At 41.8% G+C, this 15,984-nt stretch overlaps 1 protein-coding gene across 12 annotated transcripts in view; it reads right to left on the minus strand.

The window, feature by feature from the left end:
- Window positions 1–15,984, minus strand: part of SYNE1 (spectrin repeat containing nuclear envelope protein 1) — a 556,892-nt gene that overhangs the window by 240,615 nt on the left and 300,293 nt on the right. For 11 of the 12 annotated variants that reach the window (XR_010323142.1, XM_064292282.1, XM_064292277.1 and 8 more), the window contains 7 exons: window positions 14,240–14,393; window positions 11,522–11,665; window positions 10,548–10,712; window positions 6,692–7,009; window positions 5,646–5,801; window positions 5,328–5,498; window positions 956–1,282 (listed from right to left, as the gene is read on the minus strand). Coding sequence is in view for 11 of the 12 variants with exons in the window: in XM_064292282.1 (XP_064148352.1) it covers window positions 956–1,282; window positions 5,328–5,498; window positions 5,646–5,801; window positions 6,692–7,009; window positions 10,548–10,712; window positions 11,522–11,665; window positions 14,240–14,393 (1,435 nt within the window). In the remaining variant the exon portion in view is untranslated. Of the gene's footprint in view, window positions 1–955; window positions 1,283–1,974; window positions 2,243–5,327; window positions 5,499–5,645; window positions 5,802–6,691; window positions 7,010–10,547; window positions 10,713–11,521; window positions 11,666–14,239; window positions 14,394–15,984 lie in introns of those variants that run through there. The other variant, XM_064292326.1, reaches the window with a different exon arrangement.

A 15,984-nucleotide genomic window follows, 5' to 3' on the forward strand; every position in this document is an offset into this window, starting at 1 on the left:
AACTACGAGCTGTCAGGCTTGGCAGTTGAAGCCAAGGACAGGAATAGACACACTGGGTGGAGGAGGTGCTTGTAAAAGCTTCCAACTGAAAAAGCTCTGGGATAAAATAAGCCACACTAATTCTTAAAGACTCTCGCTAAATTATTCTGATATAATCTAAAACACAAATTATTCCACAGATAAGCTTAGGTGATTGTTTGAAAAATCTGAGCATGGAAAATATCTTTATATCATGTACAGAATCCCTGTGGTAAACGGTTAACACACTCAGCTGCTAACCTAAACGTTGGAGGTCCCAGTTTACCCACAGGTGTCTTGGAATAAAGGCCTGGTGATCTACTTCTTAAAAATCAACCACTGAGAGAGCTATGGGGCACAGCTCTCCTCTGACATGGAAGAGCCACAAGTTGGAATGGATTCAACAGCAACTGCTTTTTTATATCATGTATATCAACCACCACTCTGTTTAGTTGTTTCAAAACTGATTTCTAAGGAGTTTAGCCACAGTTTGTTAATTAGAGCTTCTTTCCTCACAAATATGACATTTCTTTTTCAGTTCATCATAGGAAATCTTATAGGTCTTGGGTACCAAAAGATGAAGGGAAGCCTCTATGTGGGACAGGTAAAATTTAACCATATGGGATCCTAATGCCAAGAAGATTTGTTGTGAGGCTATAGATACCTGGATCATACTGTCAGAAAAGATCTCCATTTATTGATACAATCTTTGAATATCAGAAAAAAATAATCTTAGAATGGAAAAATAACTTTGAGGCAGTGTATCTGGCCAAATCAATCTACCCATGTGACAACATCATGCACCACCAGTAGAACACACATGCCAAGATGTTTTACCAGCCGTGGTTATGGTGACACACACCCAGAATCGGCTCCACTCCCATTTAACCCTTACATGACTTCCATACCCATCCATCAACAAGTAACAACACTCTACCTTGTATTTAGACAACTGAGCTTTTTTCTCATATAATTCCATCTTGGGTTCTTCAGGAATGTGTAGGATTTGCTGGTATTCTGCTATCCACTGAGTTTGTGCTTTATATTTATCTGAGAATTCCTTTGCTAAATGAAGGCCTTTTTCCAGGGCCATGTGCTCTTTCCGAACATTGCTGGTCAGCTCCTTCAACTGCTCCACGTGGTCGTGGATCTCTTTCCTCAATGACGCCGCCTCACCATCCTCTAAGAATTTAAGAGCCCTCTCTGCTTTCTCCCGGGCTGATTTCAGCAAACTGTGCCCTTTCTCCATATCCTTTAGCAAAACCTGAGAGAGAGAGGAAGAAAATTAAAACAGGGTTAGCCTTAGTTCTTTCTTTTTAAAGAAAAGGTTTTTTCAAGTCCCGTCCTTAGGCCCACCTACAGGCATACCTCACAGATATCATGGGTTAGGTTCCAGACCATTGCAATAAAGTGAATATCACAATAAAAGGAGTCACACCACTATTTTGGTTTCCCAGTGCATATAAATGTTATCTTTACACTATTCTGTAGTCTATTAAGTATGAAACAGCAGGAGAACAATGGGATGCAGAGCTCAAATTCTCATAAAAAAGACCAGACTTAACAGTCTGTCTGAGACTAGAGGGACCCCGGAGGTCATGGTCCCTGGACCCTCTGTTAGCCCAAGACTGGAACCATTCCTGAAGCCAACTCTTCAGACAGGGATTGAACTGGACTATAAGAATATGATACTGGTGAGGAGTGTGCTTCTTGGCTCAAGTAGACACATAAGACTATGCAGGCAGCTCCTGTCTGGAGGTGGGATGAGAAGGCAGAGCAGGACAGGAGCTGGTTGAATGGACACAGGGAATACAGGGTGGAGAGGAGGAGTGTGCTGTCTCATTAGGGGAAGAGCAGCTAGGAGTACATGGCAAGGTGTGTATAAATTTTTACATGAGAGACTGACTTGATTTGTAAACTTTCACTTAAAGCACAATTAAAAAAAAAAACACTAACCATCATCTGAGCCTTCAGCGAGTTGTAACTTTTTTGCTGGCGGAGGTTTTTGCCTCAGTGTTGATGGTTGCTGACTGATCAGGGTGGTGATTGCTGAAGGCTGGGGTGTCCGTGCCAATTTCTTAAAATAAGACAAGAGTGAAGGGAGTCGCATCGATTGACCCTTCCTTTCATGAAAGATTTCACTGTAGGATGTGATGCTGTTTAATAGCATATCACCCACAGTAGAACTTCTTTCGAAATTGGAGTCAATCCTCCCAAACACTCACTGCTTTATCAACTACGTTTGTGTAATATTCTTAATCCTTTGTTGTCATTTCAACAATGTTCACAGCTTCTTCACCAGGAGTAGGTTCCATCTCAAGAAACACTTTCTTTGCTCATCCATGAGAGGCAACTCCTCATCCATGAAAGTTTCATCATGAGATTGCAGCAATTCAGTCACATCTTCAGGCTCCACTTCTAATTCTAGTTCTCTTGCTATTTCCATGACATCTGCAGTTACTTCCTCCACTGAAGTCTTGAACCCCTCAAAGTCATCCATGAGGGTTGGAATCAACTTCTTCCAAACTCCTGTTTTGCCCTCCTGCCATGAATCACAAATGTTCTTAACGGCATCTAGAATGGTGAATCCTTTCCAGGTTTTCAATTTATTTGCCCAGATCCAGCAGAAGGATCACTATCTATGGCGGTTATAGCCTTATAAAATGTATTTCTTAAATAATAGGACTTGAAAATCGAAATTACTCCTTGATCCATGGGCTGCAGAATGGATGTTGTTAGCAGGCATGAAAACAACATTAATCTCCTGGTACATCTCCATAGGAGTTCTTGGGTGACCAGGTGCCTTGTCAATGAACAGTAATATTTTGAATCTTTTTTCCTGAGCAGTAGGTCTCAACAGTGGGTTTAAAATATTCAGTAAACCATGTTGTAAACAGATGTACTCTCATCCAGGCTCTCCTGTTCCACTTATAGAGCACAGGCAGAGTAGATTTAGCATAACTCCTAAGGGACCTAGGATTTTCAGAACGGTAAATGAGCACTGGCTTCTACTTAAAGTCACCAGCTGCATTAGCACCTAACAAGAGAGTCAGCCTGTCCTTTGAAGCTTTGAAGCCAGACATTGTCTTCTTCTCTCTAGCTGTGAAAATCCTAGATGGCATCTTCTTGCCAAAGAAGGCTGTTTTGTCTACATGGAAAATCTGTTGTTTAGTGTAGCCGCCTTCATCAGTTATCTTAGCTAAATCTTCTGGATAACTTACTGCAGGCTTCTCCATCAGCAATTGTTGCTTCACCTTGCACTTTTATGTTAGACACGACTTCTTTCCTTAAAACTCATGAACCCACCTCTGCTTGCTTCAAACTTTTCTTTTGCAGCTTCCTCACCTCTCTCACCTTCATAGAATTGAAGAGAGTTAGGGCCTTACCCTGACTTTGGCTTAAGGGGATGTTGTGGCTGGCTTGACCTTCTATCCAGACCATTAAAACCTTCACCATATCAGCAACAAGGTTGTTTCACTTCCTTACCATTCCCAGGGTTCACTGGAGTAGCACTTTTAATTTCCTTCAAGAACTTTTCCTCTGCATTCACAGCTTGGCCAACTGTTTGGTGCAAGAGGCCTAGATTTTGGCCCATCTCAGCTTTCACATGCATTCCTCACTAAGCTTAATCATTTCTAGCTTTTGATTTAAAGTGAGAGACATACGACTCTTCCTTTCACTTGAACACTTAGAGGCCATTGTAGGGTTATTAACTGGCCTAATTTCAATATCGTTTTAGGGAATAGGGAGGCCTGAGGAGAGGGAGAGAGACAGGGGAATGGGCGGTCAGTGCAGCAGTCAGAAGACACACAACGTTTATCGATTAAGTTCACCATATTTTATAGGCATGGTTCGTGGTACCCCAAAATAATTACTACAGTAACATCAAAGATCACTGATCACAGATTACCATAGTAGATATAATAATAATGAATAAGTTTGAAATACTGCAAAAATTACCAAAATGTGATACAGAGACACAAAGTGAGCACAGGCTGTTGGAAAAAATGGTTCCAATAGACTTGCAGGACACAGGATCCAGTATCTGCAAAGTGCAATAAAGTGAAGTGCAATAAAATGAGTTATGCCTGTATTTCACCTTAAAATAAGTTTTTGAAGTTTATAACCAGATTTATCTTGCCAAAAATCAGGAATTCTCTTTCCTTTACTTCTGCCTGCTTCTGTAAAGGTTACAGCCAAGAAAACTCTGAAACACATGGGCTGCCATGAGTTAGAATCAACTCTACAGCAATGACTTGGTCTTTGAATATAGGTTTTAAAAGTCTTGAACAATATGTCATTTCCAAATCAGAGGCTTAAAAGATAACCTGATATTTCTCTATCCTTATCAGTACTCCTAAAGATCTAAGTTACAACTCTCAGTTAAGGCACAGTGCCATGAATTTAAGATCAGTTTTTTTTCTCTTAATATTTAAGTATCAAAGTGGAATTTTGTTAACAATTTCACGAGCAACCATATGTAAGTTATTTCAGATGACATGACATCACAAATAAATGAAGCCATCTCTGGCCTTTGTCATGGCTTGAATTATGTTCCCTGAAAATTTTTGTCAACTTGGCTAGACCGTGATTTCCAGTATTGTGTGGTTGTCCTTCATTTTGTGATCTGATATAATCATCCTCCATTTTGTGATATGTTGTAAATCCTCACTTTCTCTTTGTTAATGAGGTAGAATCAGGGTGGGATGTATCTTGAGTCACCACCTTATAAGTCATGCCCTTACTCAAGTCACACCCTTGCTTGAGTCACACCTTTTATCTTACAAGGGATAAAAGGAAAGAGACGTGAGCAGAGAGTAGAGGGACCTAACTACTGCCAGGAAAAAGAGCTGGGAGCAGAGTGCATCCTTTGGATCTGGGGTCCCTTTGCTGAAAATTTCCTAGACTCGGGAAGATTGATGCCAAGACACGTGGAGATCTCCAAGGAATGCCTGGCCCATAGATGTTGAAAGGAGATAAGGACCTTCCCCCAGAGTAGACAAAGAGAGAAAGCCTTCCCCTAGAGCTGGAGCCCTGAATTTGGACTTCTAGCTTCCTAAACCATGAGAGAATAAATTCATGTTTGTTAAAGCCACCCCCTTGTGTTACTTCTGTTATAGCAGCACTAAATAACTAAGATAGCCTTCAAGAGCTTATAAATTAACATTTGGTGTGAAATGATGAAACAAGGATGACCTATCATATCAGGTAGGGGTGAACACATGGGGGCTGAACACGTGTGCAGGAGAATGGGGCAGCTCAAAGAAAGAAGAAAGGATGGGGGACATATCTGAAGTATGCAGGCCTACCTCCAGCGCCTTCATTTTCTTCCCCATCATGGCTTTGTCTACTTTATCAATTTTGGTAGCCACATTCTTAAAGTTTTTATGAGTAGAGTTGTACCAATCAGCATAGGAACTAAGAGATAATTCGGATTCCTCCAAACTCTGGATCTCTTCCTCCAGGAATTTTATTTGTTCCTTCGAAGGAAAAAAGAAAAGTAAACCATGAATTAAAAACCTGTGCCTTTGCTGATACATACGTATCTTTGCCCGAAGTTAACGAGAAGAAGAACCCTTGGCTTGTGATGTCTGCTGGCCTGTGATGAACAGCTGTTGGCCACTCACCAGCACCTGGAGCAGAAGGGCCTGGTATCTGGAAGTCAGCTGGGTGGCCTGGCAGCCCAGACTGCTGCTCACGTGGCTCTCGTCCAGGATCTCCTGTGCTCGAGCCCCCACCTCCTCCACTTCATCTCTGTGTGCTGCAACTTCTTCATGCCACTTCTGAAATAAAGTAAGTACTGTTTGCATTGAGTCAGTCTGGGGCATTCTTGAATAGCCAACACCAGCCCATCAACTGCCATCTAGTCCACTCTGAATCATGGAAACCCTATGTGGGTCAGAACAGAACTGTGCTCCACAGAGGCTCTAATGGCTGGTTTTTCAGAAGAAGATCACCAGGCCTTTCTTCTGAGGCACCTTCGAGTGAATGTAAACCCCCAACCTTTCACTTAGCAGCTGGGAGTGTATGTTTAGCAAATATTTATTCTGAGACACAGATTCAAAAGGTATCATATACAACCTTCGTAAAAAGATGTACCACAACAATATAATAAAAACTGTGCTCTTCTGATTTGGGCACTTTTTTGTATATATTACACTTCAGTTCAAAAATTAAAGAAAAGAAAGTGGCATATATTTTTATATCTTCTGTTATACTTAAGTCAATTTTAAAATAGGTGAATAACAAAAGGAACCTCAAAGGCCTAAGCATTATTTTGGGTGTGTGCACTGAAGTTGCATGAAAATGATAATCAGACTCGTTATCAAGTATCATTTCAATGCACTATATTAATTTCATATCAGAACCATAAACTTAAATGACTGGAATAATAGTAGTTATGTATCTATAAAAAGCAAGGCAACAGGGCATGGAAAGAAAATATAAAATATTTCTATTAATCTACATTCTATCAAAGACTAACTTAGGATTCCCTGAAATAACTGCTGTAATAGGAATGCTCTGTTGTTATTTATTTTAAATTTCTAGGTACGCAGGAGGAGATTTTGCAAAATCTAAGCCTTGAACAAAAAGTTCCTAAATATTTTAGTGAAACAAACAATGCAAGTTAACTACTGCCTTGACAAAGATAAGGGGTTTGCATTAGCTGTACCTTCATCTGATGTAACTGTATCTCCTTGGTTGCTCGGCTAGACTGACACCCAGTCCTCAGGCTCACTTTCTCCTCCATTGCTTTCAGCCATTCATCGACTTGCTGAAACTTCTGTTCCATGAGCCTCAGTTTGTTCACCACGTTATTGAACTGAGTCCGGGTCTCGGAGAGCCTCTGCTGGTAAGCCTGCCAGTCCTGCCGCAGGGACTCCAGGGCCCGGTCCTCGGTCTGCGGGATGCCGGACGGGATCACTTCCTCCCTGGTGTGCAGCACTGCATTCAACAAGGCCTGGCCCTCTGCGCAGTGTACCTGTAGCTCCTGCGGGAAAGAGCTGGCTTGTCCCTCCTCATTCATATTTTACACCCGCACTGGTTATCACTTCTCACCCAAGCCAGTAGTTCCAGCTCTAACTTTCCATCAGATAGGGAGGCTTTTATTCACTCTTATACACTAAATGTGGATCTAACCCTGGATATCGTTCCCCAAGTCAGGAAAAAGATTCTGAAATATTTCCAATTGAAATTAACAACACACACACACCCCAATAATTTTCTCAATCATCTTAGAAATGATTTCTGAAATCTGACTTTTCAGCTTACAGGCAGAAAGCCTATGACCACAGGGCTATTGTGTAAAAGAACAGCAGAGGCTCCATAGGTCTCATAATCTGTGTAAAGAGGGTAAGGCTTCTCTTCCTTTGACATTGAACGGCCTCAGGGCTACACTTGTGGCTGAGAAAGGAACAATGAACCCTTTTTATGCTAAGGAGCAGGGCCAGGTCACCCAGCAAACAAGGTACACACACGGGCCCAATTGTGCCTTCCTGCCAATCTGCAGTATAGAATTTCACCTGTCCCCCAGCACGTCGAAGATGTGGAAAAACCTGTTAAAGCTACTCATCGCAGATTCACAAGTAAATACAACTAAACCCACGTGTACCTTGCTCAATGCCAGCCTTTGCTCAATGCCAGCCAGTGCACAACGTGCTGACTGGATAATCCGTCCCTAAGAGGGGTTCTTTGCCAAAGGTGCTCTCGAAGGAGTGTGGTGACCACGAAACATTGGCCCTAGAGGTCACTCACAGGGCACAAAGCTGGCAGGTGATGGGGTTAGGGCAGCAATTAACAGTCATCACACTTGCCACCAGAACCTCCCGGGGTGAATACATTCCTTCCATCAAGGCATAAACCCCAAGAATTTACTCCATAGATTCAGGATGAACCAAGTCTCAAGAAACACAATCTATTTTTTGTAGAAAAAAAATTCTTTTATCTTTAAAGATGTTGGCAAAACCATATTACGTACCTCAGTTTCTAAGGGGAGGGGGGAGCTCTGATCATCTGAAGTCAAAGGCAAACAAGTCAAACCTTACCAAGAACGTTAAAAGTACCAACATATTGAGTGAAAATAAAGTATTACCCCCCCAAAAAATTCTTAATATCAAGTCAAACCATTGAAATTGCTGATATCTAACCATTTTTGAAGCAATCTCGTATGTTTTATACTAATAGGTATATATTTTTCTGCAAATATTATGTCACTCCAAGGGTGGTATACTGTGAATGTGTACAGAAATGGGAACAGAAGAACAATATATATGGCAAAAATTAATCAAAATGGTCACAAACACGTAAGCTTTATTCCAAAATTCTTAGTTCTTTCAATGTAATTTTATACAGATAATCTTTTCCCCTAATTCAAGGGTTGGCAACTTTTTTTTTTTTTTTTTTTTCTGTAAAGGCTCAGGTAGTAAGCCAGAGATCAAGTGGGTCACTTGATCTCTGCTGCAACTACTCAGCTCTGTTGTTGTAGCACCAAAGCAGCCATAGACCATACAGAAACGAATGGGTGTGGAATGGCTGTGTTCTAATAAAACTTTATTTAAAAAAACAAGTATTGGGGTTGTATTTGGCCCACAGGCTGTAGTTGACTGACCCCTGTCCTAACTTATTAACCTTCCCAATATATCATCCTTCTCATATTTTATAAAAACACTTTTATGGGTTATACAGATCATGACTGTGTTAAATTCTTGTATACCCTATATTTCAATTATTTATTGTGAAGAGAGAAGATGGTTCCAACATTTACAAAAATATGTTCTATGGCCCAAATTAAGCCTTTGGTTCATGTGGAATACTTTGTGAGGAGAGTCCTCACTTCTGTGGGTCCCCACAGTACCACACAAGCTGTGGGACATCAGGGCTCTGAGGAAGTTCTGGGGTGTACTTGCAGCATCACGATTCCCCACCACCTTTTTTCTGCCATTAGCATCTTCTGCTCTTTTTAACATTTGTGGTGCCTTGAAATAAGAAAATGCAAGACTTGACGCCTGGGGAAACCAGGGTGTGCCTAGGTTTAGGACACACTGATACTGACTCAAGTGAAATATTTTTTTCTGACTGGAACAAGAGAAAACACCTGCTGATGACAAGTAACTCACTGGCCCAGTTCTTACACAGAAGCCTGGGGCGTTTGATGTTTGCTGCCAAGAGTGCCTGGAGGGAAGTGCTGAGAAGGGTTATTTAGAGCAAGCAAAGTCAGCTCTACTAAAATAAAATACAACAGCTAAAACTGTTAGACAAGGGGGACCTATTATTTTAAGACAGAATGGTTGAGATCCTAAATAAGCTAAGGAAACTGTGACCCTTCTAACTTCTACTATATGTTTACTTCGTGAAAAGACTGTATATTTAAACAAGATGTTCTCCCATTTCATTTAATCCTCTCAACAACTCTGTGGAGGAAACTGAGTCAGAGAGGTTGTCTCTTTCCTGAAGGTGCAGAGCATCAGGTCCCAGGGAGGACTAGAGCCCAGACTTCCTGACCCCAACGTCATGCTCCCGCCATTACACAACGCTCTGTGAGTCCAACTCAGATAAGCAGAAATTTTGTGTATCTATGATAATAATGTCGGGTTCTGCCTTCTCCATCTTCTCCACTCTGTGGGTATATCGTGCCCAATCCTGAACCAATTCTCTCAGGGCTGATAGCATGTAAGTTCCACTTCATATATAGCAGGGCATGGGGTTCTCTCATTGGCCTTTCCCCTTTCTCTAATGTGTATGCTGTTCCCAACACCCACCTGTCTTCCCAGGTAAGATGAAGGGCCTCTCTCTGATGCTCCCATAAGGTCCCCTGCAGTAAGTCTATCACTGTCCTTACCACATTGTTTCTAATGCTCTCCTTATGACTCTGCCTTCCTCACTAGACTGAGTTCCTGGAGGCCAGGAATAACATGATAATCATTTTACTTGAGGTAGCTAGCAAAGGGGTTGCATCATAATAGGGGTTCAATAAATGCTGAATGAGTAAATAAGTAAATGGGTTACGACCAGTTTCCCCATTAGGTCTGACGGTGCTCTCCGATCCATATCCTGCTTGCCTAAGCACTGGCATTTCTTCTAGCAATTCTAATTACTCCTTCTAGACTTCTGACCCTAGACCTGTATCCTCAGCAATGATGGAAGTTTTGCTTGAAATCACATGGTCCAAGATGCTGCCGTTTGCGTGACTTTGAGAACTGTCTCAATTTATTGGTTCCTGCTACTATGTTCCACACCTGATTCAATCCTTTAGGGAGCAATAGGCAAGGGTCCAGTCAACACCATAAAGCAGACTTCTAGTCATTCCTTTAGGCCCCGCCCATCTAGCTGAACGAGTTCTCCAAATTCCAGTCCTGCCCAGTCTAAATGATCTACGAAATTATCCCAAATAGCATATACCACTGAGGTCCCAGTGCGCTTACGATCAAATCTACCAGGGCTGCAATTAACATGTATTCATCTTCCCCTCACCTAAAATAATTCCACGCTCAGAATGAAAATTCCTTTGTTTCAGATGAAGTAGACTTTACCTGAAGATCGTGTAATATTGTCTCATGAGACTGGGCATCGCCTTCAAGAACTGAGTATCGGCCAAGTTTTTCTTGTTCTTGTCCCAGCCAAATTTCAAATGCCTTTAGTTCTCGCTGATACTCCTGGTGCAGGCGAACTAGTTTTTCAGACTTGGTTACTGCTTCCTATTAATAGCAAGTAAGATGAGTAAGATTGGAATACCCTGACACCTACAGTGTCAATGTGCTGTAAGAGTTTTCTTTAGAAAATTTTAGAACACCATACTTGTTATACCATGGGAATATGAAACTTTTCCTGGAAGGATAAACCTTCAAAATTCACGCATAAAACTATAAAAACACGATATTTCAGAATTAAAAGTTCGTTTTTACTGAATTAACTACCTGATCTCTGAATGTCTTATGAAATGTAACACAGACATACCAAAACTTGAATTAAATTTCACTTTTCATAAAAACATCCTTTTGCTAAGGAAGAAAACTGAAGTTGTTATTGTGCCCAAGAAGTTTTGGGCTCACTGCAGATTTAATTTTCTATGTACCTCACTTAATAAATTAGGCTTTGCTCTGAAAAATTATTTTTTTTAATTATTTCTTTTTGAGGTTTAAAGAATGATAAATATTATATTAGTTATTATTTCCTGCTTTAGGAAACTCTCATTGCCAGACATAATAAGTCAACCATGAGTCTCCATTATGAAACTGTCCAAATGTTTTCTTAAATTGGTGAATTTCTAGGAACTATTTTTTATATTAATAGAGAATTATTTTACTTTCATATACTAATAACATCTGTAGGTTTTTGTTTGGTTTTGCCAGTCATTCTCTTAAAGTATTAAAATTAATTTATTTTGCTTCATTTCTTTCATCTGTTTTTATGTTCCTGTCCTTCCTAAAGATCAACATGTCTTTAAATAAGGACAGCTCCAAACACTCCTACTTTGGTGAAGCTATGTGGAACACAGGAAGCATACCTTGGCCCTCTCTTTGATTGCTTGGTATCGTTCCTGCAGATCCTGGAGCTCTAACTGGGTGGCATAGTGTTCCGTCATGCCGGCCCTTTTGACTTCAATGGTCTCCAGCAAGCTGCTGTGACTCAGCACTTCTTCATTTAACAACTAGAGAACGTTTTTGAAAAAAAGAGAGGAGTTAACATGTGCACCATCATACCAATGATAATACTGAATTTAAGACAGTCTAACTATACAGTTTACAAGTGCTATCAGGTGATCATACATATGTATGATATAGACACATGTGAGTACGTCAGTGTATGTGTGTGTACTTGACAGGCCAGGTGCAGAGGCAGAGAGAGGGCATTCTGTGAAAAGGGAAGACATTCCGCAAAGGCACAGAATGATAAAAACATGGCCAGCAGAGGTGCAGTAAAGGTGGCCAGGGGTGGGCAAGTAAAGTCGATGAGGATAGATGAGGACGCTTGAAGCTCTCACAGACCAGGCAAGGGAGGCTGGTGTTGTACTGCAGGCTGTGGGAAGCCAAAAGGAGCTCCTCAGCAGGGAGGTGGGAAATGTCTCTACATGAAGATCACAGCAGGTGGAGACAAGAGACACAGTAAGCAGTTAGGCGGCTGTTGCACAACATGAAATCACTGGAATACGAAAATCAGCAGGGCCTCAAGCATGATGCGACGTGGGGCTGGGAAAGGAGGAGCTAGGGATAATGACGTTCCCAAAGTAGGATATTCAGTGTGGGAGGACCCAAATTAACTGAGGTTGAGGATATATGAGGTTGACAGGCTTAGGGTAGAAGGTAATAAGTATTGCTTAGAACACAATAAGGTTGAGGTGGAAAAGGCCGTCCAATAACTGTGTCCTGAATGCAGTTGAAAAACTAGCTGTGCAGCTATAAAGCCAAGGTCTGCAAAACTTTACACGGTAATACTACTATCAGTAAAAAAGAGGTTTAAGAACATATCTTGAAAATTATTATGATTTATCATTATTATACTATGATTATTTCTAAAAAGCACGTGCTGTTTTACTAATATATTATGAGAATTAGGAAAAATACACAAAAATAGAAATGTAAAAGGATGTGATGAAAACAAAACATTTTTGCTTTCTAATTGATTTGATAAAGGAGCCCCGGAGGCTCAGTGGTTAAGCGCTTGGCTGCTAACGGAAAGGTCAGTGGTTGGAACCCACCAGCTGCTCCTCAGGAGAAAGATGTGGCAGTCAGCTTCGGTAAAGATTGACAGCCTTGGAAACCCTAAAGGGTGGATCTACTCTGTCCTACAGGGACGCTATGAGTCAGAATCAACTCGATGGCAGCGGGTTAATTAATTTGATGAGGCTGAAAGGTTTGAGGTTGAAGATATTAAAACATATCACAAGTTGTCAAATTCTATATGCTCTGTATCATAAAACATGGATCTACTTGATTTTTATTGGAAGAGAAAATTTTCACTCACTGAATAAAATAACCATAAGCCAAAGTCTGGTTTAAGAAACTATTAGAAATTATACTGCAAAATAAAATGTATTTCTGTGTACAGCCCTAGCATACAAGTAATTGCATTTTGAATGACTATGGGAGCCCTGGTGGTGCAGTGATAAAGAGCCTCTTGGCTGCTAATCAAAAGGTCGGCAGTTCAAATCCACCAGGCGCTCCTTGGAAACTCTATGGGGCAGTTCTACTCTGTCCTATAGGGTCGCTATGAGACAGCAATAGGTTTAGGAAGCACTTACTAATGAAGATCGGAGACCACAGCCTTCAGTGTGGATTGCGCCTCAACATAAAGAAAACAAAAATCCTCACAACTGGACCAATAAGCAACGTCATGATAAACGGAGAAAAGATTGAAGTTGTCAAGGATTTCATTTTATTTGGATCCACAATCAACAGCCATGGAAGCAGAAGTCGAGAAATCAAATGATGCACTGCATTGGGTAAATCTGCTGCAAAGGACCTCTTTAAGGTGTTGAACAGCAAAGATGTCACCTTGAAGACTAAGGTGCACCTCACCCAAGCCATGGTATTTTCAATTGCATCGTATGCATGTGAAAACTAGACAATGAATAAGGAAGACCAAAGAAGAATTGACGCCTTTGAATTGTGGTGCTGGTGAAGAATATTGAATACACCATGGACTGCCAAAATAACAAACAAATCTGTCTTGGAAGAAGCGCAACCAGTATGCTCCTTAGATGCAAGGATGGCGAGACTGCATCTTACATACTTTGGACATGTTGTCATGAGGGATCAGTCTCTGGAGAAGGACATCATGCTTGGCAAAGTACAGGGTCAATGGAAAAGAGGAAGGCCCTCAATGAGGTGGATTGACACAGTGGCTGCAACAATGAGCTCAAGCATAACAACGATTGTAAGGATGGCGCAGGACCAGGCAGTGTTTCGTTCTGTTGTATATATGGTCACTATGAGTCAGAACTGACTCGATGGCAACAACAACAAGGAAGTCCCTGTGTGGTCCAGAAGGTTAATGTGCTCGGTCACTAACAGGAAGGTTGGAGGTTTAAATCCACCCAGAGGCACCTCAGAAGAAAGGCCTGGCAATCTACTTCCAAAAAGTTAGCCACTGAAAACCCTATGGAGTACAGTTCTACTCTGACACACATGGAATCACCAGGAGTCGGAACTGACTCCATGGCAACTGGTACAGAATTCCAAAGAAACTTGTAAGAGAACAAACGGAAGCAAAATCTGGCTCTAACCTTGGCTTTTCCGAGAGCAGCTGTTTTCTCCCGCAGCTCTGCACACTGCCGCTCAGACTCATTTATGCTGGCTTCAGTACCGTCCATCCAACTGGAAAACTGTCGGACATCCTCCTGATAACTTGTCCATTTAGAAAGGGCTCCTTCGAGTTGACTGAAAGGTATTTTAAAGGACAAAAATCAGTACTGAGCCTCCTTAGAAGCCCAGTAGCTATCATTCTGTCTGCTCTGTCCCCTCCAGCCAGAAGGAGACCCAGAGATCAGGACCAGGGCACTCGTGGGCATGGACGGGCTGGCCAGAGCTTATCAAATCAGAGTCCTGGGTCTCTGGCAAGGACAGCCTCAGAAAGCAAGAGACAGTTAAGTCCAAGCTGACAGGCAGAAAAATGGGACCAGATAGAAAACTAAGAGTCAGTAACCAGATCACTGAAGACACTGTGAAGGTGAAACCACGAGACATTCCTTGAAGGAGCCTTTTCTGGAGCCCAGGCCCTGGACAGGCAGAGAACCAACGGTGAAAAACACCAAGTTGGGCAGGACATACAGAGCAGGAGAGAAAGAAAGGAATTTCTGGAACAAGGGAAGAAGAACCAAGGAAGAATAGCAAACAAAATAGCTGTCTTGCATGTGAGTTAAAAATTAGAAAATCACCATGGAAATATAGGGTAACATTTTCTGAGTTGGCCTAAATATGAAAACTTGATAATTTCTCTTACAGATAAATTAAGCACTTCCTTTTTCTCATGATATGGTGTCCCTAGGTCATACAAATGGTTAATGAGCTCAGCTGCTAACCAAAAGGTTGGGGGTTTGAAACTACCCAGAGGCACCTCGGAAGAAAGGCCTGGCATTCTACTTCAAAAAAGTCAGCCATTGAAAACACCATTGAGCACACTTCTACTCTGACACACATGGGGTCATCATGAGTCAGAATCAGCTCGACAATAACTGGTTTTTGGCTCTCTCAACATGCATGACACATGTTTAATTCCATTAATCATTGTGCCGAATTTTACTACCATGCTTTGGGTTATTTTGCAGAAGGCCCTATAAGTGCCCTACCCATTTCAGTCTACTGCCAACTGGATTCCAACTGCCAGCTCCCAGATCTCTTAGCCTGAGGGCTTTCTCTGGTTCCTGAGGGCAAAGCAGGCATGAAGTGCCAGGGAATTACTGCCCCTGGGAGCAGTCCTCAACTGCTCTACTGAGTCATGGGAGTTTGTTTATAAATATACTAGCTTCCTTCCCCTTGCGTGAACAATTTGGAGGCGCGTGTTCTACACAGTATCTCAGCGTTCCCAGTTGTATTAAGTTCCAGTAGCTCATAGGGGTAACTTGATGTTGTTGTTGTGTGCTGTTGAGCCAATTCCGGCTCATAGCAGCCCAACAGGACATAGTAGAACTGCCTCCTAGGGTTTCCTAGGCTATAATCTTTATGAGAGCAGATTGCCAGGTCTTTTCTCCTTCAGACCTACTGGTGAGTTTGAACTGCTGACCTTTCAGGCTTAACCATTGCACCACCAGGGCTCCTTAAATTGCTTTATTCGCTGTCCTCCTCCCTTCCTTGTCTCTCCTACTCCCTTACTGGTGTTTCCTAGCTTTACCTCTCAAATAAACTTACTGTTTTTCTTGGATGCCATCAAGTCAGCCCCTGACTCACAGCGACTCTGTTGTACAACGGGGTCAGACCAACAGGACTGGACTGCTGTGATCTGTACAGGGTTTTCACTGGCTGATTTTCAGAA

Source organism: Loxodonta africana, chromosome 1, assembly GCF_030014295.1.
Source record: "Loxodonta africana isolate mLoxAfr1 chromosome 1, mLoxAfr1.hap2, whole genome shotgun sequence".
Classification (NCBI taxonomy): domain Eukaryota; kingdom Metazoa; phylum Chordata; class Mammalia; order Proboscidea; family Elephantidae; genus Loxodonta; species Loxodonta africana.